This window comes from Vulpes vulpes, chromosome 4 (genome assembly GCF_048418805.1).
Source record: "Vulpes vulpes isolate BD-2025 chromosome 4, VulVul3, whole genome shotgun sequence".
Lineage (NCBI taxonomy): Eukaryota > Metazoa > Chordata > Mammalia > Carnivora > Canidae > Vulpes > Vulpes vulpes.
This window is the reverse complement of record NC_132783.1, coordinates 116,872,680-116,895,503: the sequence shown is the minus strand read 5'-3', so window position 1 is coordinate 116,895,503 and position 22,824 is coordinate 116,872,680. Positions and strand designations below refer to the sequence as shown.

Sequence of the window (22,824 nt, the reverse complement as noted above, 5' to 3'; positions counted from 1 at the left end):
ATCCAGCATCGTGTACAATTCTGTGCCTGGATTTAGGGCCCCTCAGTCTCCCAGCTCAGCACAGGTCAGTCTTTTCTCTGAGAACAGGTCCCAAGGATCCCCAGAATTGGCAAAATCAATGATTATCAAACCCCAAAACCAAATAGAAACGGTTACCCTAGAAGGGCTGGGGCCCAGGGAATATGCCAAACTCATGCCACAGCCTGCCATGAGCAAGGTCAGGAGGTTGGGGGGCGGAGTGGAGGCAGACAAATGGGAAAAGAGGCAAAGATGAACCACAGAAATCTTCTCCAGGCTTTTGGCTCCTTTCAGAGCCTCTTCTTGTCTGTTCTCTCTCTTAACCCCGTGCTGGAGCGTGGGCAGGGCTGGAAGGAGTCCAACCAGGGTTCAGATGGCAAACCTGAGGCTCAGAGAGGCTGAAGTGGCTAAGCTGGGACCAGAACCAGCCCCCAGAGCCGGCCTCACTCCTACCCATTGGCCTTGGGTCCAAGTGGCAGGTTTCTGCCTTAAAATCCAGCCTCCACTGGACACCCCTATCTCCCTGGGTCCCAATTCTCAAGGACAGGAACCCTCAGGCCTCTGTTTACCCACTCCCTCCTGCAAGTGTTTGCCGAGCATGTGCTTTGTGCCAGGCACTGTTGGTGTGCAGGGGGCACATAACACTGGTAAAGAGGAGCACTCCCTACCCCCCTGCACCTGCCAGAGGGGAAGACAGATCATCAAATAGGCAATCACAGGAAGACACAAGAAGGGAAATGAAAGAAGGTTCTGGTGCCTTAGGAGCATGGAACAGGGGGACCTCAATGAGACTCCAGGGAGGCCTGCCTTGCTCAGGAAGAGGTATTACACTGAACCTGAATGATGAGGGGGGTGGCACCCTGTGAGGAGACAGCGCAGCCTGTGGCCAAAGGCTGGAACAAGCACAAGTGTACCTCAGGGCTGGCCACAGGCACTTGAGCACTTGGGAGGGAAAGGCAGAGGCAGGGGGAACCGTGAGCCTGCATGGAGGCTCTCAGCACCTGCTCCCTGATCCAGTAAATGCCCCCTCTCCTGAGTTGAGGGTCGGGACACTGGTGACAGAAGGGTGTTGCAGCTAGGCTAGTGAAGTCCTGCCTGTTCCAGCGACCGGGGCCAAGGCGCCCACCTTGTTGAGCCTCTGGATCTCCTTTTCCTGGTACTCCCGCTGCCGGGTGAGTGGGCTCAGCTGATCCTGCAGGTACTTGACCTTCTGGCGCAGCTCCTTGGCCTCTGCTGTCAGCTGCTCCTTGTCGGTCTGCAGGGGATGCAGGGGCTGGTTAGGCAGGGAGCCCCTCCAGCAGGCCTGAGCTCCCTGTACTGTTTCCCCCCTCCCCTCCACCCCAGCCAGCCATGCTTCCTCTCTGCCTCTCCCTCAGCAGGTCCCAATGCTCACGTGAAGACATCGCACAAGGCACCCGGCATTAGAGCCATATGCCCACAATGTCCTGTCCTCATGGAAAAGGCAGCTCGGTTCACTGAAAGACTCTGGGCTCTGACACCAGCTCCTTTGCCAACGAGCTGAGACCTCAGCCACGGTCACAGTACCCCCTGGTCAATGCTCACCTATCTGCCATGGGTAGGGGGTTCTTAACATGAGCCACAGATGGGCGTCAGGAGGTCTGTGAGCCCCACAATGGGATGCAAAATCTGTGCAATTTTTTAAGGAGAGGAGTCATAGTTTCCCTAAGATTTGTACAGGGATCTTCTGTGATGCACAGAATTGGTAAACCACTGAGAATATCTAAAGGACCTTTTAGCTCTTACAGTCTCTAAACCTAGGAGAGAAGACACTAAAGAAATAAATGCAGCAAACGAAGTAGAGAGTATCCCTCCACAGAGAAACAAAGCACTGCGAGGCAAAAGAAAGAGCACCCCAGCTGAGAAGAAACCAGGGAAGACTTCAAGGTGGGAGCCCTGCTCCCATGCCTACTATGGAACACACAGGGCTCCTTCACTGCCGAGGGCCACAGCCAGACTGGCCTTTAGAGAGCATCAAATCCTAATCCCTTTACGTGATGGGAAATGAATGTACAGAGAGGGAAGGTGACTTACCTAAGGTCACACAGTGAGCTGGGGCTAGAACCCAGGTCTCCTAATTCTGGGGCTCCTTCTCCCCTCGCAAGTCAAAGGAAATGTTTCAAATCGGGGAAGTCAGCCATAAACTGGGGAGAGCAGCCTTGGGCAGACCTTGTGGGAGGTGTTCTGGACGCCCATGTAAGTGGCTCCAGCATTAGCATGGCCTCTATTACCACGTGTCCTTATGGGGCCACACTTCATCTTGTGACATCCCACCTCTCCCCAGCTAATAGGGAGGACTGTCCCCATCCCAGAGACTTATCTCACCTACCAATGTCAGCTAGGGGAAAGGACCAAAGAGCCAGGGGTCTGGTGACAGTCACAGATGTGACCACACTTGGAGAAAAGCCAGGCAGTGTCCTTACACACATCTTCAGGGCAAGGCACGATCATTGGGCAGGCTGATCCCTCAGATAAAGCCCCTGGGTGTCACATGCTGACAGAGGGAACTTGGAAATGCAATCTGTGTTGAAAATGTCCATTTTCAAGCCAGGCAAAAGCAGCCTCTGCCCAGTTCCCATGAAGGGGAAGACACTAGGACATAAATACAATCTTCCAAGAGCCTGAGGGTCAGTGGCCTTTCCTCTTTAAGCTGTCCCTGGATCCTGGAAGGCTGCTGTCAGTGATGGATCAGATGCTATTTCTTCAGAGGACTGGCTCCCGATCCCCTTCAGACTGAACCTGGTTCCCCTTTACGCCCTCTCCTTGCTCCCTGTAACTTCTCCTGTGATACTGGTACATACTTCTATATATTTGCTTCTGTAATGAGTTATTTCGTTTTTCTTCCCCACCAAGGGCAGGGCTGGTCTGTTCCCTGCTGAGAGTCTCTGTGCCCAGCACGGAACCAAGTGCACGCTCTGTTGCACAGTGGTTAGGCTGGTGGAGAAGGGAGGCTCCATGTAATATCTGATGGCTTTGCAAACAGCCATCACTACTCTGAATGTCCAGTAGCAGCCCACTCCCATCAAGCACCAGAGCAGCCTACATGTGTCTCTTTTATATTCTGTGCTCTCCTGGATGGTTTCCTTGTCTCGAACATTTTATTATTTTCTAAAGAGTTTATTTATTTATTCATGAGAGACACACAGAGAGAGAGGCAGAGACATAGGCAGAGAGAGAAGCAGGCTCCCAGCAGGGTGCCTGATGTGGGACTCGATCCCAGGACCCGGGATCATGACCTGAGCCAAAGGCAAACACTCAACTGCTGAGCCACCCAGGTGCCCCTGTCCAGAACATTTTAATTAAACAAAAAGCTCTTCCACATGCAAACAAGAAAACACAGAAAGCAAGAGCTAGGGGAGCCTGGGTGGCTCAGTGGTTGATCATCTGCCTTCAGCTCAGGTCGTGATCCCGGGGTCCTAGGATCGATTCTGCATCGGGCTCCCTGCTCGGTCAGGAGTCGCCTCTTCCTCTGCCCCTCTACCTGCTTGTGCTCTCCCCCTCTGTCTTAAAAAAATACATAAAAAAATTAAATTAAATTTAATTTAATTTAAAAAATAAAATAAAATAAATAAAATAAAATATAAAATATAAAATAAAATAAAATAAAGCAACAGCAAATCCAGTTTCTATTTTTAGATGGGAAACAGAGGGAAGGAAGTGCTTTTGCCTAGGGCCACAGAGCCCTCTGCCCTACGGCCAGCGCAGGAGTCCCCAGGTCTCCCAACCTGGGCCCACAGCCTACTTCCTGTACTGAGCCCTCGGCTAATGGGGCAGGGACAGAGGCCCCCAAGCTGGGCCCGCCGCACCAGCTGTCCACTTGCCTCCTCCATTTCAATCTTGGACTTGGCCAGGAGGAGCTTCCGGTCAAAGTCACGCTGCTTCTGCTCCCGCTCGGCCTCCAGGTCGGTCACCTGCTTCTGCAGGTCCGCCAGCTTCTGGCGCAGCTCGGTGATCTGGGTTCAAGGGCAGAGAGGGGGGTGTGTGAGGGCAGGGGCGCACCTCCACAGTTCAAAGCTCCTGGGAGGGAAGCCGCAGGCCAGAGACCAGGGTGGCCCGGATTGCACAGCCGGGAATTTGGGGTTCAGCCTTGAGCTCCCGCAGCCCCACACTACCTTCTGCTCGTACTGCTGCTTCATGGACCGGAAGTGCTGGTCCCATTGCTTGTTCACCTCGAGCAGCTGCAGGGAGAGATGGGGGTGAGCAGGGGCTAAGCAGCTAAGGCACAAAGACCAGCTTCCCAGGGTACACATGGCGTGTGTGGGGGAATGGTGGCCCATGGACATTGCCTCAGAACCCCTTCTTGAAATCTCGGGGTTCTCCAAGCAGTAACTTTCACCAGCTGCTATATCCTATCCAAGCCTAATGCTAAAGGCGCGTGTGCCGTTACACAACACACACGCGAGTTGCAATTACGTATGAAAGCTTCACATTCTCATTTTCCTTAACTCAGTGTCTGTCTCTGAAGATGAAACCTAAGGAAGCGCTTTGCACAAGTGTGCGAGTGCACCTCTTCAAGGCTGGCCCTCCCAGCAGTGTTTGTATCACAGCCAAATCCAGGAGACGACCTGCACGTAGGAGGTCGGTTACGAAAATTACAGCAGAAACTGAAAATGAGGCACCCATGCACTTATTAAGAAAATCAGGCCCCTGATACATGGCTGCGTTATTACTGAGATGACCCTAATTATCTGCCATGCATGACACAACAATTTCTCAGGGAAGAAAAACAATCTACACCATTAAATACATAAAACAATGGGGAAAAGGCATCGCCATTTCAGACACGTTACCATACGATAAAGACTAACTCAGAAGCGAAGAAAGAGTAGATGTTTGATACATAAATACCCTCAAAGAGAGCTAATTTTGAAGGAGAAAAGAAAAACAGTAACCTGTAATAATGCAGTATCAAGGATATAATTTTTTCTGCCTATTTTAAAAAACAGGTTCTATGTTAGTAAGTTCACAATAAAACAGGATTGTTGCCAACTTGTGGGCAACTCTAAGTGGTGAGATTCTCGCTATTTTTCTAACGAGCATTATGTTGCTTTTGTCACCAAAGCAAACACTTTATAGCAATACAAAAAAAAGAAAACTAAAATTGATAGACATGTAAGCAAAAGACTGACGGAGGCCTAACTTGCAAATATGCTGGAGGCCCAGGGATGGCAGCAAGGCCCAGGAGTCTGGAGGAGCAGCTGAGCTGTACGGAGGGGAGCAGTAAAGAGAACAGGAGTTGGGCTTCCACCTCCAGTCTGGAAATTCTGGCCTGGCGTGGGAGATAGAGGAGGCACAGGGGGATAACCTCAATTCTAGATCTAGAGACTTCCAGCTGGTGAAATGCAGTGCTACAAGAAGGTGTCGGATCATCTCCATTTGTGACAGTCCCTCCTCGACCCAGGTGCATGGTGACAGAGGAGCCCCAGGCTCCCCATCCTAGATGCTGCTACTTGCCTACCTTATCACAACCTCCTTCCACCACCCAGAGTGTACCTTCCAAAATTATCCCCTCACCAACAATTTTAGGCTATGCCCCAAATGCCCCGTCTTCAGAGTGACCCTCGTAGGCAGGAGAACTGATTAAGAAATAAGAGCCCCCCCCACCCCCCCACCCCCCAAAAAAAGAAACAAGAGCCCAGAACAAGGCAGCAGGTTTCCTCAAGGAGCAGATGGCTCCGTGGTCACCATGGTAACTCATCATGGTGACCTGGGATGAGACAGGGTACCAGGGAAGGCCTTTGTCCTGCCAAGCCCAGGAGGGAAGGTGGGTCTTCCCTCACCACCACCACTCCCTCTAGCTGCCTACCTCGGTGCGCTGCTGCTCCAGCATCTTCACCTTCTTCTCAGCTGCACCCAAGGCCCCCACCTCTGGCATCTTAGCTGCTGTCACACAAGCCTGGGGAGAACCACAGAAGGGCCCTCAGCAAAGCCTCAAAAAACAGTTCTATCATCCACTCAGTGCTCCCCGAAGGCCTTTACCGAGCCCCCAGTCTCCCACTTCTCTAATCTATCCACCAGCCAGGCCACTACTACACATCCCAGCCATGACTAAGCCTGCTTTGGAAAGTCTATCCAGTCATTATTCCTCCACCCCTGCCCTTCTGCCCACCACTCTCCTTCCCATGGCCACTTCTTCCTCTGCTCAGACTCTTTCTCAAAGGCACCACCACCTTCCCAAACCTGCAGCATCAGCCAAAAATCCTGACCTTAGAAGGCAAGAGTGATGAGAGGTTTTTTTTTTTTTTTTTTAACATTTTATTAAATGTTTACTTAAAAAGCTTTTTAGAAAGATATGGCATAAAGATGTGTATGTGTAGTTAGTACATATATGTGTGTCTCTTAGCTCTGTCCTCTGAGAGAGCCTAGAGCAGTGATACTCCAGTAGCAGTGAGCACACCTAGTGTCCAGATCTTGGTTTCTAAATGCTCTTCTCCAAAAAAAGAAATAGGGTTCCTTAGAGAAGTGACTGATTCCAGGGACAAGGGAAAACAAGGAGAGTTTGGAGTATCTTGTGCCAAAAAGTGAGAAAGTGCTGGGGCACTTGGGTGGCTCAGTCAGTTAGGCATCTGACTCTTGGTTTCAGCTCAGGTCATGTATCAGGGTTGTGACTCTCTTGCTTGAGATTCTCTTCCTCTGCCCCCGCCCCTTCTAAAATAAATAAATCAATCTTAAAAAGTGCTCAATAACAACAATATAAAAAAGAAGAAAAGCATGTCTAATGGGCTGGGAGACAATTTGAAAGAGCTTCCTATGGTCAAAACTGGAACACTTTGAACAAAATTATAACTCATGGTCATACTGGATTATAGCCCAAAGAAAATAAATATCCTTGAGTGCATACTGGTAGAAAGGAATAGCTGAATAAATAAATAAGTGGGGGGAAACAGGAGGACTCCCTCTTACAGAAGAAATCTGAACATGGAAGGAATGAGGGAAATTCAAAATCTACTATAGTAATGATCGCTGCAGGTGGGATCCACCATGGATGCTAAAATTAGTGAGAAATATAAGAAGAAACTGGACATATGCACGGATTTAGAGTTTTTCCTCAAAAATAAGTATTTATTAACGATAAGGGAAAAATTGGTTCCTTTATTATGGAGAAATCAACACACACACACCCTTAGCCAAGCAATCACTGTGGGCAGTAATAAGATATGCTGACGTCAGGCGCCCCTGCCGTGACGCACCATAAAGCTCACAGCGTCACTCCCATGGTGCTCTCGCCCAAGTGCACACCCTTCATCTAATCACAAGGAAGCATCGGTTAAACCCCACTGAGGGACACGCTACAGAATCACTGGCCAGTAGAACTCAAAGTGTCACACTTGTGAAAGACAGGGTGAGCCTGGGAATGGTCACAGGCTGGCATACGCTAAGGAAATGTGGGGTCCCCAACTGGCGGCGCCCGCACAGAAGGTGCAGGAGGAGGATGCCAAGTGAGCAACTGGCAAAATCTGAACAAAGTCTGTAGTTTAGTTAATAGTATTGTTTATTTTCCAGTTTCGATCATTGAACCACAGTTATGTAACTTGTTAAGGGGATGCGGGAATTCTCTGGACTACTTTTGAAACTCTTTTGTAAATCTAATGTGATCTCAAGATAAAATTTAAAAAACATTAAAAAAAAAAAACTAGGAAATATTGAGGCGAAAGGGCACAACAAGCTTCGGAGGCCGACAGTGGAGTGCTGGCTCTAGGTCTGAGGCCAGGCCGGCAGGAGCCACAACCCACGCCAGCTCTGGGCCTTGGTACAAGGCTATCGAACAAGACGGGCTCTGAAGGCCCTAATCTATGACATCCAGTGGGCTTGTCAGCATTTGTCCTGGGGTCACTGCCCACATTCCCTCTATCCCTTGCCTTCCTGCCAAACTCCCCCAGGGCTGGGGGTGGGACTGGAGGAGGGGGGTGGTCTTGAGGGTAGAACTAGTGAGGCTCAAGTAGCCCCCGCAGGCTAAAGTCTACCAGCATGCCACAGAACCAGGGCTGGGGGAGCCCTCCAGGGACCCTCGCCTTTAAGAAAGGCAAAGGATAGGCCTGCCTCTAGAAGCCTGCTGCCTCCTTACAGGGCAAAGAGTAAGAAGGGATCGGGGCTCCTGGGGGGTACACCCTGAACCTCCACAAAGAAGAGAAGAGTCAGCTCACCTGGCTGCTGGCACCAGAACCGCCATTAAAATAAACAGCTAAAGTTCACGGTTTACCGTGCGCCCAGCGCCAAACCTACTTTACAGGCACTCACATCTCTGAATCCTCCCCCCATCCTTTGAGGCAAGTGTTGTTACAGTTTCCATTTTATAGAGGGAGAAACAGAAGCCACAGTTGGTTTAGGTAACTCATCCAAGGCGGCAGTGCTGGCAGGAGGAGCCAGCCTTCAACCCACATGCGGCTCCAGAGCACTGGCTCTGCCGCCGCCCGTAAGACATGCCCCCCTGGGACCTTCCTCCCTGGCAGCCTGGTAGGAAGAGCTGGGCCTTCAGGGAATCAAGCCAGATGAGGGCCCGGGAAAATGAGGGGGCCTGCCCACAGAATCCCACACCCATGGTGGCCAGGGAACCCACAGGAGATCAGGGGCTCCATCACTCACTTCCCCAGGAGGATGAGCCAAGGCAGGCTCTGCCCTTAGGGGTAAATGGAGGAAGGGAGGGGTTTCACAGACTGGAATTCAGAAAACCATTTATCAGCACGTTTTGCTGGCCTATGGCTCTGGCTTCGGCTTGTCCGTGTGATGGCAGGTGATGCAGGGATCTTGATGACAGGTCACATGACCTCCCCACACCTCCTGCCACAGCTGTATCATGGAGTAATGGACCTGACCCTACCTAGCTTACATGTAGAGTGGAGATCCAAATAGGATGACAGCTTTGCAAGTCCCGCAGAAATTCTACATTGCCACATAGTAACAAGGAATTAAGTTATTAGGATAATTGCTGCCATTACATAGGTGTGGGGTTTGTTAAAGATGTGGAGTCCCGCTGTGCAGTCATTAAACCCCATTAAAAGGGAAAAATGTGTCAGGAAGAAGTTGGGACTCAGCTCTGCAGGAAGGAGAAAGACATAGACCAGGCAAGGGAGGAGGGCCAGCAGGTGCCTGGGAACTGGATGTGAGCCACAGCTAGGAGGGGCCGTGGAAGGGGTGCCAGGCCACAGCAGTGTCAGCTGACCCCCGCTTCTCTCCAGGTCACAGGCTCCAGGGCGTAATCCCAGGAGCTTACCAGGGTCCCCTGAGAGGCTTTCTCAACCCAACACCCTAATTCTGCTAAGAATATCGGAGATGTTAAACTGACCTTTGAAACCCACCCATCAGAAACCTTCACAAACTTCCTCTCTGGGCCTGAGAGAACATGTTTAGGGAATGTGCCCAGACTGCGCGAAGGACTCAACAGTACTTTGTGCGGGCAGTGGCCAAAGGAATCAGAGCTGCTCTGCCTGGAGAGGAGAAGGCCTGGGGAATGGGGGGGGGGGGGGGCACCAGCCAAGGTCATGGCCAGCAACCTGCGTGTGTGTATCCCAGGGAATCAGATGCTGAATGAGGGCTGAGGAGTAGAAGCTCCACGGGCAGATTGTCAGGCTGAGCTAAGGAGAAGACATCTGATGAGAAGCTGGTTAACAGGGGAGCTGACTGCAGCAGCAGGAGGTGGTGAGCTCACTGCCACACGACGTGGCAGCAGAGGCCAGGCACCAGGGACGGAGGATGCTGGAGAAGGAGTTTCTGGGCACGTACCTGCTGCTGTCCGGCCACCCCCTTCTTGCCTACGCCTTCTATCTTTGGTGAGCCTGGCTGCCCACAAGCATCGTCTTTGCCACAGCTCATCAACAACTTCTTGAGCTCCATGTTTTCCTCCCTGGGTCAGAAGCAAACAGAGAGGTCACATTGCTGGCCCCGCATTGAGGCTGGGGTCCGAGGACCTACTACTCATGTGAAGTGTAGCTGTGCCCTGGAGAATACAGCAGGATCCTGAAACCAGCCCTCGGCGGGAACAAAAAAAGGTGTAAAGAAGGCGTCCTTAGGCCACTTTGCTGTCAATGTGGGCTTCTCTAGAAGTCTCTGATCATCAAAGGCAGGGTTTCCCAACTGTGGGAGGTCTGCATACATGAGATCTCTAGGACGCATCCAAACCTGTATTACACGACCCTGATGGCACTCCAGGGAGAAAGTTACACCCTTTCCAATGAGCTTCAAACCTCCTGTGTAGAGCATGGAAACAGTCCTGGCTGGTGCTAACGGGTCTGGAGCTCTCCTCCAGGATTTGCTGGTCTCCACTGCTCGCAGGGAGAGTGTAGGCTGCAGGCTCAGACCCTTCCCTGGGTGGCGGCACTTTGCCAGAACTTATTAACACCCATTTTCATTGTATTTATCAGTGGAGTTATCTTCTATTCATTATAGGTAATGCTGTTTTCCATTAAGTCCAGAGCAAGTTTTCTTTTTATAATAACATTAAGCAAAAATGTGATTAAAATCAAAGCAAATTCTTAAATCAATAAGGTGACATAGGACATAATAAAAGTGTTGATGTGGGTTCAGGCATGACTGAAATAGGGAAAATATTTCTTTATGTTCTATTTGCCACCTAGGTGTCCATGTAATAATAGAAAAACAGAGAAGCAAAGTGGCTTTCCCAAGGGTCACATAGCAAAGACCTGCACTGTTGCCTCCTAGTCACGAGTCTTTCCTCTAGCCTGGGTCTCAGACCTGTGGATGGAGTCATGATGACCCCAAAACTCCCAAGTGTTTGGGAGTAAACACTTGGACCCCAGAAGTAAAGAGGCACATGCTGACTCAAAATGGCACAGTGACTCACTAGTTAGACATTACGCTCTCTGGGCCTCAGTCTCCCCTCTGCACAATGAGGAGTCTGGCCTGCATAATCCCGAAGGGCCCTTGAAACTCCGACAGTCAAGAGCAGTGTTTCTCAAGTGTGATCTGGGGTCTACCTACGTGGTAATCACAGAGGCCCTTGGGAAAATGCCTAGGCCTGCTTCACACCCAGAGACTCAGGATCTCAGCAGAGGAGGGAGCGGTGGGAGTGTGAACGGGTCACGCCTTCCCTGACCCTCAGTGATCCTGAGGCCAGGAGGCACATGAGGGACCCAGACTGTTAGCAGGAAAAAAGCAGGCCTCGATGGTGACCAGCAGATGGCAGCAACGTCCCGCACCCTGTCCCAACAGCAGGCTGGCCTCTCCGTGGACAGGCTAGGGTGGCAAGTTCCCCAGGAAGGAGCGCAGTTTGCACAGCCCTTCTTCTGAAGCTCTCAGGGCACTCTACAACGGCATTAAAAGGCCCAGAGAGGAAACACCAAGGTACCCAAGGAGAAGGACCAACAGACCTGCCATCCAAAGCCTCGGCCCTCAGCCCACTGGTGCCAGGCACTACCCTCTTCTCCTGCCCATCTGACTCCTCGCTCCAGAGGAGCCTGGACTTACCGCAGCCTCTCAGCAGCCTGATCCCGCTGTTCCAGGCCCTTGTCCAGCTTGGCCTTCAAGGCCTCATTCTCCTTCCGAAGCTGCTCACACAGGGTCTGCAAGACAGAGAGGCAGATGGGGGCGAGGTGAGGGAGGGGGTGCATCCCAAACCCAGAGTGATGATGGAGGACAAATAAGACCATCAAAGCGTAAGCACCCTGTGGCCTGCCAGTCACCTGGCGATACCTGAGGACTCCTGCTGGAAGCACCGCGAGGTGAGGGGGCCTGGAAGATGGCTGACCAGGCCCAGGGCCTCACAGATGGGAGGGCAGGAGATGCCTCCTAGGACCGTTGACACACCGTGTCCATATGAAGTTACTCTTTCGACAAAAACTTAGTGAGCACCTAGTACATGCTGTGTCCATGGCTAGGTGCTCTTCCATTCGCTGCCTCATGGGAGCTGCAGGGCTTCCCCAGAGCTACATAACTCATCTCTGTTTTCAAAGCAGGCTGGTGCAGGTGAAATAATTTGCATGAGGTTGCACAGCTGCTAAGAATCACCACTAGGATTACACTCCATGTGGCAGACCTGAATTGGCGTGTCCCCCTGCATGCCCCCGCCCTGCCTCATGCCACAGGCAGGTGCAGAGAGAGGAGGAAAGGCCTGTAGCTAAGCTGGCTCATGCACAGCCAGTGGTATTCCCTGCCTTCCACCCGCTATCTTGTTTCCATGTCCCAGACTATCCTGAAAAGTACGCAGCAGCAATACATGTTCACTTCTGGGCTGGCCCCGGGCACAATTCTCTGGTCTCTCTCCCCTGTGGCTGTGGCTGCCTCATATCCCAAGGGGCATGAGATGCTGGAGTGTCTGTTGGCCTGGGCCTCTCAATAATTAAGGAGCAGAAACAAGCCTCTGCCATATGTAATCTGAGGGAAAACTATGTTAGCCAGGGAATTGTTTGTTTCCACAGCAAAACCTAGCTCTTTCTGACTAACACAGGGGAAACCTGGGAAGGCTGCATGGAGGAGACAGCCTAGAAATAGAGGCTGGTAGGACATGAGGAATCTGTGGCCAAGAGGACAAAATACTACTGTGACTGGTTTCTGGGTCTAGCAGAGGCCTTGCACCATACCTGCCTTTGACAATGTTTGTTGAGTGAACCAACAAACAAATCAATGAATAAAGGAGGAGGAACTGGATTAATGTGCCTCCACCCACGGGGTAGGCAAATACCCAGGATGCTGTGGCCCTCGGCAGGAACAGAATGTCCTGCTCCCCATCACTAAGTGAAGGTCAGGACGAAATCTCATGTGCTGTCTACCTTCCAGTCCAGTCTCTGGGGGATGTCACCAAGGTCATCGCCTTCTATCAAAGGGGCCAGAGAGCTTACCTAGGAAGTGATCTGATCATTCATTCACTCACTCCCTCAAAAATGCACATGAAACACTGCTAAGTGCTGGACACTGGGATGTGGTGGTGAATATGACAGACAAGGTTCCTACCCCATCTTGTGAGCCTTATGTTCTAGCGGGGAGTGCAAGGGAAAGAGATCAAACACAGCGTAAGTAAACCACCTAACAAGATAAAATGATGACAAACTATAAGAACAGCGAAGAAGGAAACACACAAGGGAGCTCAATATATAAAAAATACTAGAAGTTGGCAGGACCCTCATTTATGAGGCCTGGTATCAATCCCCATTTCAAAGCCAAAAAGCTGACACTCACAGGGATCTCACGCCACACAGTGTACCAGAGTCACCTTCCCGGAGCTTGGGTTGATGCCTCGAAGCCTCTCTGATATCAGAAGGATGTCTCCCTTAGCCTGGCCCGCCCACAAGACCCTCACAGTGGACTCCAGTCACTCCCCTCACTCCCCTCAACGTGTGCCTCCCCCACGGTGGGATGGGAGTCCTCTGCCCCTCACATCTCTCCTCACACCTGGACGCCCTTCCTGCTCTTGTCAACCCAGCCCTTCCCAAAGTCCCACACAGTAGACTGCTCCTCACCCCCACTCCCCATCAACCGGAAGGTCTTGAATGTCTGCTGACATGAATGAGACCACAGATCAGTGACTGGTACCACGGAAGGAAGGAGACTTCAAATTAAGCCTTGTCACTAAGGTGAGAGGTGCTCAGGTGCTCCTAGAACCAAGTTTCAACATCTGGGAGTCCTTCCCTACCCAAGGCCCATGAGGCTTAAGATCCCCTGTCCAGTACAGATGACCGATCCCCATGAAAGAAAAAAGAAAAAGTCATTACTACAACCATTCTATCCCAAGGCCTGGCCTGGCCTAGGAAGGAATCTGACTTCACTCCCACCATGCAGGGAGGGCTGGGAGGCAGATTAGGATGATGCTTAGAACATGGGATTTAGAACTGAGGTCTGAATCCCAACTGTAGCACTCACTAGAGGCAGGGTTGCCGCGACCTGCCCACGTCCACGCCCGCTGGTATCCCCAACCGTGAAATTTGCATTGGCCACCCACATTTTCCAAATTTCCTTCCTCTTCCTCATACCTTCCCACAACTTCCTTACCTTTCTCGCCACCCTGAACAATAAGTCAGCCCCCAGTATCACCCTCAGAGGTGCCTGTGGTACCCCTGGCTTCCCAAGAAGAGCTGGAGGAAGCAGAGAGGGAGTACACCTGCATACCTGGCCACCCTCCCAGCCGGCCTCACCTGCAGGATGGAGGTGCGCTGCTCATTCTTGTGCACTTTGGAGGCCAGCCGGTTGAACTCGAGGGCCATGCGGCCCAGGTGCATGAAGAGCTGGCTGCGGTCCGGCTCTTCGGCACACACGCTCAGCGTGGTCTCCAGGCGCTGCAGATGCAGCAGCAGGTTGCTGTCCTCATGAGGTAGGGGACCCAACTCCTGGTGGGAGGGAGGGCACATGGACCACTCATCACCAGCCATTCTCCCTCTGCTTCCCCATGCCTCATGACTCAGTTTACCCTCTGAACCCAGCTCAACCCAGGGAAATTCTCCAGTTACATAGGTTCCCTGTCTGGGGCTGACTCACAGGGCAGGACCTGGGACTCCCAGGCCATAAGCTGGCTTCCCAGCAGCAGAGCCACCTTCTTCCCACACTCTAGGCCTCACTAAGTGTGGGTAAACCACTCGTCCACTAGGCCTCAGAATCTTCCTCTACTAAATGTACACACCCTCCCTCCCTCCCATCTACCTCACAGGTTTCTTTTCTTTTAAGATTTTATTCATTTATTCATGAGAGACAGAGGGGGGGAGACACAGGCAGAGGGAGAAGCAGGCTCTATGCAGGGAGCCTGATGCGGGACTCGATCCCAGGACTCCAGGATCACACCCTGGGCCGAAGGCAGGTGCTAAACTGCTGAGCCACCCAGGGATCCCCTCACAGGTTTCTCAGGAGGGTGAACTGACATGTGGAAACTGCAAGCCCAAGACAGGGGTGTCACTTTATCTACAGCACTGCTTCTTTGATTCGGGGACTCTTGACCAGGGACCATGGAGAGACCAGAAGCACCTGACTTCTATGTCTCTATGTGTATCTTCGGGGTAATGGTCCAAACATTCAACAACTCCTTAGAGGAGCCAAGAGTTAAAAGAGGTCAAGAACCATTGCTCTTAAAAAACACACACACACACACACACACACACACAAACAAAAACCATTGCTCTAGAGGGATCAAAGAGTAGATTTAGTAGAGTATACAAGTTAGTAGAGTATACAAGAAATGAAGCATACTATGGGCAAAACAGTCCAATCTTAATAATTAATCAGTCTCTGTCTCTGTCTCTGTCTCTCTTTAGCCACCTCTCCTCTGTTTGGAACATTCTTACCAAAGACAATGGTGCCTTAGTTATGCCAATACCATGCCCAAGGATCCTCACTGGCATCTTATAGCTCACTACATCGAGCCTGGCTCCCCTACCAGGGATGAGTCCCCACCTTCCCCTGCCTGAGCCTCCATGTGCCAGGCCCTGTGCCTCCTCAGGTTTCATTCCCACAGTTTCCCCTCCGCTTAACCTTCTCAGTCCTGTCGATGTTTCAGCTCCTCTAGCAGACTCCCCTAAATATTTATGGAAGTTACAGGCGTCAGTGCCACAGGGAGCCTCAGGGCTCAGGCTGGAAAACCATAGTATGGGCAGAAGGAACTTGCCTGAAGTCGCCCAGTGAGTCAGTGGCAGAGCTAGGACCGGAACTTAGACTTCTGACTCTTGATCCAGTGCCCTGCCACACTGGGCTCCCCTGTCTCTGCACTCTGCGGCCCTGGAAATGCCCTACAGCCACAACTTGGCATCTAGTCAATGCCTATGTAATACTGCTAGCACCTTATCCTAGCAGAAGATAAAGCTGCTTCTTCAATTCTGCATTCATTTCTCCACTGCCTCTTCCCACAAGAGGTGGTGACTGCTGCTCTATTTTAAAGGCTCATAAATTGCTTCATCCCTGCAATTTCTCCAACCAGCCTGCAATCTCCCAGGGGGCAGGGAGGCTGTCCTGCCTTTGCTTGGCACAGACTAGGCACACGGTGGGGCTAAGGAGGAACCTATTAACAAGATGAAACTACTGGTCCAAGGTCATAAAGTAAAACACTCTGAGCAGGGCTGGGGGATAGGGGCTGTCTCTCCTCCTCTGCCAGCATCTCAGAGCCTTCAGCGATAGAGCAGGATAAGTAGGCAAAAGCTCCCAGGAGACAAAACATGAAACTTTCTGATACTAATATGGTGAGGTGCCACTGTCACTGAAGACATGCTACTGGAAGCTGGATGACCACCTGATGGGGACCTCACACTGGGCACTGACAGATGCAACACATCACCAAGGAGCCAAGGAGCAACATCGGCCTCCCAGTTCTTGGTGGGGGGTAGGAAACAGAGACCAAGGGGAAGAGTTAGGCCGCTTACTGCCTTTATAACCACCACCAAAAAACTCTCAAAGTGGACACAGAGAGGGAAGGAGGAGAGAAGAGGGCTTTAAGACTTTTGACGAGGAATATTCTAGATCTTTTGCAATGGTTCTCCAGTAAGTCTACCATTTTAAGGGACAGCAGAGAGGGACACGGTTAGAATAAAAGCAGCAAGTAGAATAAGGTACAGAAAGGATGCTGGGTAGATGCCCCCAGAGCTGGAGGAGTGTGTATGTGTGTCTGTGCGTGTGTGTACACATAAATGCCCTGAAGGGGAGCCTGGGAGGAGCAGAGAGCCTACACAAAAGGCGAAAGCATCTGCCTTAAGCTATTTTGGGTTTCTCCGACCCTTTCCACTCCAACCGGTGAGGAGCCCACAGGCCCAAAAGCTGAGTCACGGTTTGTGGGGGTGCTCAGCACAAGGCTGAGACCAGCAGGGCTGGCAATGTGCCCAAGCTTTCTCAATGGTCTGGTGCCTGTATGGCCCAAGTCGGGGAAGTCACCAGCCAGGAATTTGCATATGTGAGCGAGAAGCACCCCCTGCCCAGCCCCCTGTGGATCCCCAGTGACTCCAGAGTACCCAAGGGATCTGAGCAGATCCTGTGCCTCTCAGCCTGGGCCAGGTGACCAAAACAGAGAGGAGACATGGGACGTGCCAGGGACCTGCCATCCACTCACCATTGTGTTCCTGGTGCGGCCACCATTCATGGGTGGAGATTTCTGCTCTTCAGTGGCGACCACTTCAAATTCAGAGGAGGTGCCCTATACGGAAAGGGAGTTAGGGATGGCCTGAGAGAAAAACACCTCGCCCCTCCTCGAGGGCCTCGTGACTGAGGGCAGCCCCTCTGTGCAGAGGCTGAGCTCACAGGGCAATTCCATACCACTTCCTGTGAGACCACAGAGCAGGATTCCCAGCAGGTCCGCCCGCACTCCACTGTGTGATCTGAGGTCACTTTCCCCTCCGTGGCCAGTTTCCTCATGTGTAAAACAGGGATGGTGGGACCAGTGCCCTTCAACCACTAGCACTCTGAAACCTTATTTTCTTCTAGAGGGCTTTGCACTTTTAAAACATCTTCACAAATTCCATTATTTCTCAAAGCTACCTACCGAGGTCAGAGGGTTATATCCCCTTTGGACAGATGCGGAAACTGAAAGCATGTGGTTAGTTAACACCAGAGCAGGGAATACAGATCACAGTCAGGGCCACCATCAAGGCCATCCTATGCCAACCATGCCAACCCAGTCCCAGAGATCCCAGAGCAGTGGAATGATCTGCAGTAAGTCCCAAGGACACGCCAACAAATTTGGAGAGATTTCAGAATTCACTCAAATGCAGGGTGGCCAAGGACTCCCAGATTCTTCACATCTCCTGGCCATACCAAGTAGAATACACCAGTTGTACAACCAACAGATAAGCCTGTAGGTCCTCTCAACCAGGAACTGTCTCTGGCTATTAAACCTGGTCTCCAAGGACTATTCCAGCCTTCCCTCATGCCAGGAATGGGCAGACAGGTGGAAAGATCTCTGTACCCAGCTGCAGCTGAGCCTCAGGGCCACCAGGACCCCAGCTCTGGATCTCGACCCTGCCCTAGGAAGTCTCCCTTTCAGTCTCCATCTCCTCAGTGGTCTGTGTGAGACCTCACAACCAAACCCTCTTCCCTCTCTAGACCTCATCTGTAGGATGGTGACGCTAAACAATATGACCACCATTCCTTTCCAGTGCTAGAATAACAAGAATGACAAGAACCCCGCAAGGTAAATCTGGAAAAGACACTTTCCGAGCCCTCTTTGAGAATGTGAGTTTCACGTCACATCTATCCATTTTCCCAGCGATTGTGCACGGTCCACACATGCTTGGCATGATGCAACTCAGGAGCTGGGAGGAATGCCCTGTGCATAGCAGGGTCTTCCTGGTAAGTGTTAACTATGCCCTTCCTTTGAAAACAGGGAAACTGAGGCCCCAGGCAGACAGACTGAGGCCCAGTACCACCTAGCAAGTCAAAACCCAAGTTTTTTGACCTCAACCCTCTCTCTTCAAGTTCTTGTATCTGCCTCCCCACGGGCCCTTGAGGTCTAGGCAACTTTCAGCCATGACTCCAAACGTAACTTACACTGGATGGAGGTTTTGGGACCGGCTGTGACTTGTCACTGGGGTGTGCAGGGTCAGCAGGGGGTGCTGGGACACCTGCATCCTTTCCTAGAGAATTGAGAAGACATGGATAAGCAGCAGGAAAAGGGAGAAAGCCCAGATACCACACCCTTGAGGACAGCCCGGGGTCAGCAGAGTTCTCACCATTCCCTCCATTGAGTCTGGGGAAGTGGGAGACAGTCCCACCAAGGCCAGGTAGCCTAGGAAAATGACTGGAATTATGGGGACAGAACTTGGGCATAGAGGCCATCTTCTGTGGACTTGCTGGGAAAAGGTCCCAACGTGCTCACTGTTCCTCGCTAGCCTGGACCTGCCTCGGCAACAAGGGTGACACTTGATGATTAACAAAGTATTTTTACATCAGCCAATTCTCAGGACAGCTCTGTATCTCCATTTTCAAGTAAGGAAACAGGAAGCATGGAGAGGTCACCAGGAGGCCCACAGTCACAAGGCCAGCAACTGCAAAAGCAGGACTTAACCCTGGCTCTCCCTCCTACCTCCTGGAGCTGCTGGAGGGTAGCCGTCTCACTCAGGGGGTGGGCCCGGCACCCAGCTGGGACTCAGAGATCACTGCTGAACGGACTAGTGAAGGCTAGATGTGCCCACTGACTGCAGCGCAGTGGACTCTGGGATCATCACTGTCTTCCACTTGCCCCTTCAGCAAATGTAACTACCAGCCAGTGGAAGGCTGTCACAGCGGCCTACATGAAGACCATAGGTGGGCTGTAGCAGAAGCCACCTGCGCCTTGTGTGCGGGGACCAGGTCTTCCAACCTTGCCCTGGACTCAGGGACACATGCCGAGGAATGTGTGGCAACCGTACCAGTACTATAATCCTTCCCCATCAATGCTTCCCTTTAATGGGTAGTGTGTGCCCCTCACACCTGAAATACACTGCAGCTTGGCTAACAGGAAACCCTGGTTCTTCCATGGGCCTGGCTTCCCCTGGGGTAAAGTAGAAAAAGTAGGGCCAGCCCAGAGAGCTTTTGACCCAGGTGCCAACTCTGAGCAACTCGAAGTCATTGTCAAGAACTCTACACCTGGCACGTAGTAGCTGCTCATTACAGATCTGCTAAACAAATACGCTGATACAGATCCTGAGGCCACATCTTGGGTGCAGAGAATTGTGATCCATCGCTTATGTCTGCAAGGACCTCAGAAGGGCTACATCATCAGCCATTTGTGGACAGAATTATTCTGAAGTCCCTTCCAAACCTGACCCTCTGAGGGAGGCTGTAGACAAAACATGACTAGGAGGATGGTTTGTGGCCTAAGGATCCACGGAGGAGATGCGGATTTCCAAGTGAGGAGGGAGACCACACGGTTCAGGGACTAGAGAATTAGGAGTCTGGGGGAGGGAGTGGTCCACCCGGGCCCCCCTCATACCTGTGAGCTCAGCCAGGTGGTCAAAGGAGGTCAAAGAGGGAGACGGTGGTGGGAGCAGATCGCTGTCTTTGACTAGCTCCTCAGCCTTCTGCCGCAGTCTGGATGCTTCCATTTGGGACTCTTCCAAAAGCTCCCCTGGGGAGACGACAGGGAGCAAATGAGTCAGTCAGCTGAGTGCACCGGTTGGCCCGGGCCCACGCCCTTGAGCCTGCTTCTGTGTGGGGCTTCTGATGTCACAGGCCTTGGGCTGGGCCCCCACCACGGCCTTGTGGGCTGAGTGCAACACGCACCATTCCAGCCCCCAAGCAGAGATGGGCCAGGTGGAGAAGGGCCCCACAATCAGGGAAAAAGAAGAGGGGAACCTGAAACGAACTTCTGGCCTCCAGCTACATCAGGCCAGGGACTCTGCAGAAAGCCAAGGGCTCTCTGAGACTGACCATCATGGCACATGGCGGCTACCCCCAGCCCCCACCCGCCAGTCAGGGGCTGCCAGAAGGGAGGAGACCCTTGGTAATACCACCACCCCTCTGGGCTTCAGTTTCCCTTCTGGAGGTGGAGAATGAGGAATGCCACTCCCCCTTCCCTAATCTGCCATTCCAAGCGGAGATCTGCCAAGCAAGGAGTAAGCAGCTGGAAAATCGGGGAGCTATGCTCATCCCCAAAGCCTAAGGCCAGAGAAGGTGGCAGCAGGGCAAAGGAAGAGTGTTAGGGGCGTGGAGCAAAAGAGACTCCTCTGGACAGGGAATCAAGGAATCCTTCATACAGGGAAGCAATGGCATCTGGGCTGGTTCAGGCATGGGGCGGTAAGGGGACCTGCTTCAGGCAATGGAGACAGCCAGAGCAAAAGCCAGGAAAAGAGACATCAAGGGATCTCTTCCCACTTTGCTTCAAGCCAAGCTCAGGCCCCCGCTCCAACACTTGGGGACTGTGCCCTTGTCGCCCTGCTGATGTCAGCTCTCCCATTCCTGGTGCTTCTGGAAGAAGAGGCCATCCTGCTTCCACATCCACAGACCTGGACCTTCTAGGTCCTCCTCCCTCCCCCACCCTGCCTGTTTCAACGTCCCTTGGGTACTGTAAGCCCTGTCGTCACGGTGCTGGGGAATCGGAATCCAGGATGGGAACGCTGCCATCATGCTACAACAGTGCAGAGACACAGCCGTGAGGCAGGAGCCACTGCTGGGCCAGGAGGGCCAGAGGGATGACCTGGGTGGAGGCGCATGCCAGGTGGCACTGCAGGCCGCAGGGAGGAGGCTTGCGGGGAGAGCGTGGGGTCTGTTTTACCTAACATCTTTATCCCTTGCATTTTTTCCTTCAGTCGGGAATTCTCCTCCACTAGGCGCTCAAAGGCTGCGGAAGCCTCTCCCAGGGGCACGCCGCCCCCTGGGTCGTAGATCCGGTATGGTCCTCTCCCTTCCATGAGGGTGGCTCAAGCCCTGCCGTGGTGCCCACCTGGCTGCAAGGACAACAGCAGTATGTGAGGGGGCTGGCCAGGCCACTGACGCATCCTAGTCCATCAAGGCTCCCAGAAGGCAGTCCCCATAACCCAGGAGCAAATGTGGCACCTGCGGCTGGCCTGGCCACGGTACAGCAGGGCAGCACAGTCACCTCCTCTGATCTGGACACTGTGTCTCTCTGAAGAGACAACCCAAGAGGGGCATCAGTTTCCGTAAGCAGCCTTACAGCACTGCTGGTTCATTTGGGACAGCAATCCACTAGAAGTGCCACATAAAGTACAAGAAAGAGCAATGGGCTCGGGAGTCAAAAAACCTGAGTTCACGTCCTGTTGGTGGGGTCCAGGACAGGACTGCAGCCCCACAGCCCCAGCGCATAGTTCGGTGAAGCTATAAAGGGAGTGTCTGGTGAACACTTACTGAATGAATAAATGGTCTCACCATTAACTCACTGTGGGATCGTGGGCAGTCCCTGCCCCACTCTGAGGGGAAATGAAAGTCTTACACTAAATCAGTGATCTCTAGACTAAAATGCCTGGGCCCTAAGGGATATGCAAGTCAACCCAATCCAATGTTTCATTTATATATATGTTATCTTTTTTAAATGAAAGAAGAAGAAGAAAAAACCCTGACTAATATTTAATATACTAATTGACACTGTCACCCTCTTCTTCAGCCTCATATTGTGTATGGCCTGTCCCTTCCAGTTCTAATGAACACAGATGAATTTTCCATCCAACCACGATCTACTTGAGCAGCAAGGGTTTTGCATCAATCTGTTCAATTTTGTCTGCTTTATTTTGTTTGACTCCACCATGCAAAATGATTTCAGAATTCCAGTTCTGTAACATAGTAGAGAAATGTCCTTCTTCCATTCATTCATTTAGTACGTTTTTTTTAAAGATTTTATTTATTTATTCATGAGAGACACACAGAGAGAGACAAAGACATAGGCAGAGGGAGAAGCAGGCTCCATGCAGGGAGCCCTATGCAGAACTCAACCTCAGGGCCCCAGGATCATGACCTGAGCCGAAGGCAGGCGCTCAGCCACCGAGCCACCCAGGTGTCCCCATTCAGCAAGTATTTATTGAGCATCTACTCTGTGCTAGGTACCAGTCCGTGTGCTGGGAAATGATGAGCAAGTAAGACAGACAAACATCCCTCATGGAGCTCGCATTCTAGTGGTCAAGACAGATGATAGATGGGTAGATAAACATGGTATTCGGGGTGATTAAAACATCTATGGACAGAAATTAAGCAGGGAAGTATGAAGCAGGGACTTCGATTTTAAGTAGAGCTGTCAGGAAAAGCCTCACAGAGAAGGAGGCATTTTAGCAAAGATTCGAAGTAAGCAAAGGAACCAGCCATCTGAGGAAAGAATATTCTAGGCAGAGAGAATAGTTAATGCAAAGGCCCTGAGGTTGAAAAATTGATCCAGCAAAGAGCTGGCCAACAAGAAAGAGCTCCAAAGGGTTCCACTGGGGGCCTCAACAACCTCCCTCCCAAGATCACCAC

General features: G+C 51.8%; 1 protein-coding gene across 9 annotated transcripts in view; it reads right to left on the bottom strand.

The window, feature by feature from the left end:
- Positions 1 to 22,824, bottom strand: part of TNIP1 (TNFAIP3 interacting protein 1) — a 49,714-nt gene that overhangs the window by 7,095 nt on the left and 19,795 nt on the right. For 7 of the 9 annotated variants that reach the window (XM_026008344.2, XM_072756805.1, XM_072756800.1 and 4 more), the window contains 11 exons: positions 21,140 to 21,311; positions 19,859 to 19,993; positions 18,436 to 18,521; positions 17,003 to 17,086; positions 14,118 to 14,309; positions 11,458 to 11,552; positions 9,757 to 9,877; positions 5,843 to 5,932; positions 4,149 to 4,214; positions 3,858 to 3,989; positions 1,145 to 1,273 (listed from right to left, as the gene is read on the bottom strand). In XM_026008344.2, the coding sequence (XP_025864129.2) occupies positions 1,145 to 1,273; positions 3,858 to 3,989; positions 4,149 to 4,214; positions 5,843 to 5,932; positions 9,757 to 9,877; positions 11,458 to 11,552; positions 14,118 to 14,309; positions 17,003 to 17,086; positions 18,436 to 18,521; positions 19,859 to 19,993; positions 21,140 to 21,275 (1,266 nt within the window). In that variant the 5' untranslated portion in view covers positions 21,276 to 21,311. The remainder of the gene's footprint in view (positions 1 to 1,144; positions 1,274 to 3,857; positions 3,990 to 4,148; positions 4,215 to 5,842; positions 5,933 to 9,756; positions 9,878 to 11,457; positions 11,553 to 14,117; positions 14,310 to 17,002; positions 17,087 to 18,435; positions 18,522 to 19,858; positions 19,994 to 21,139; positions 21,312 to 22,824) is intronic. The other 2 variants (XM_072756806.1, XM_072756807.1) reach the window with 1 other exon arrangement.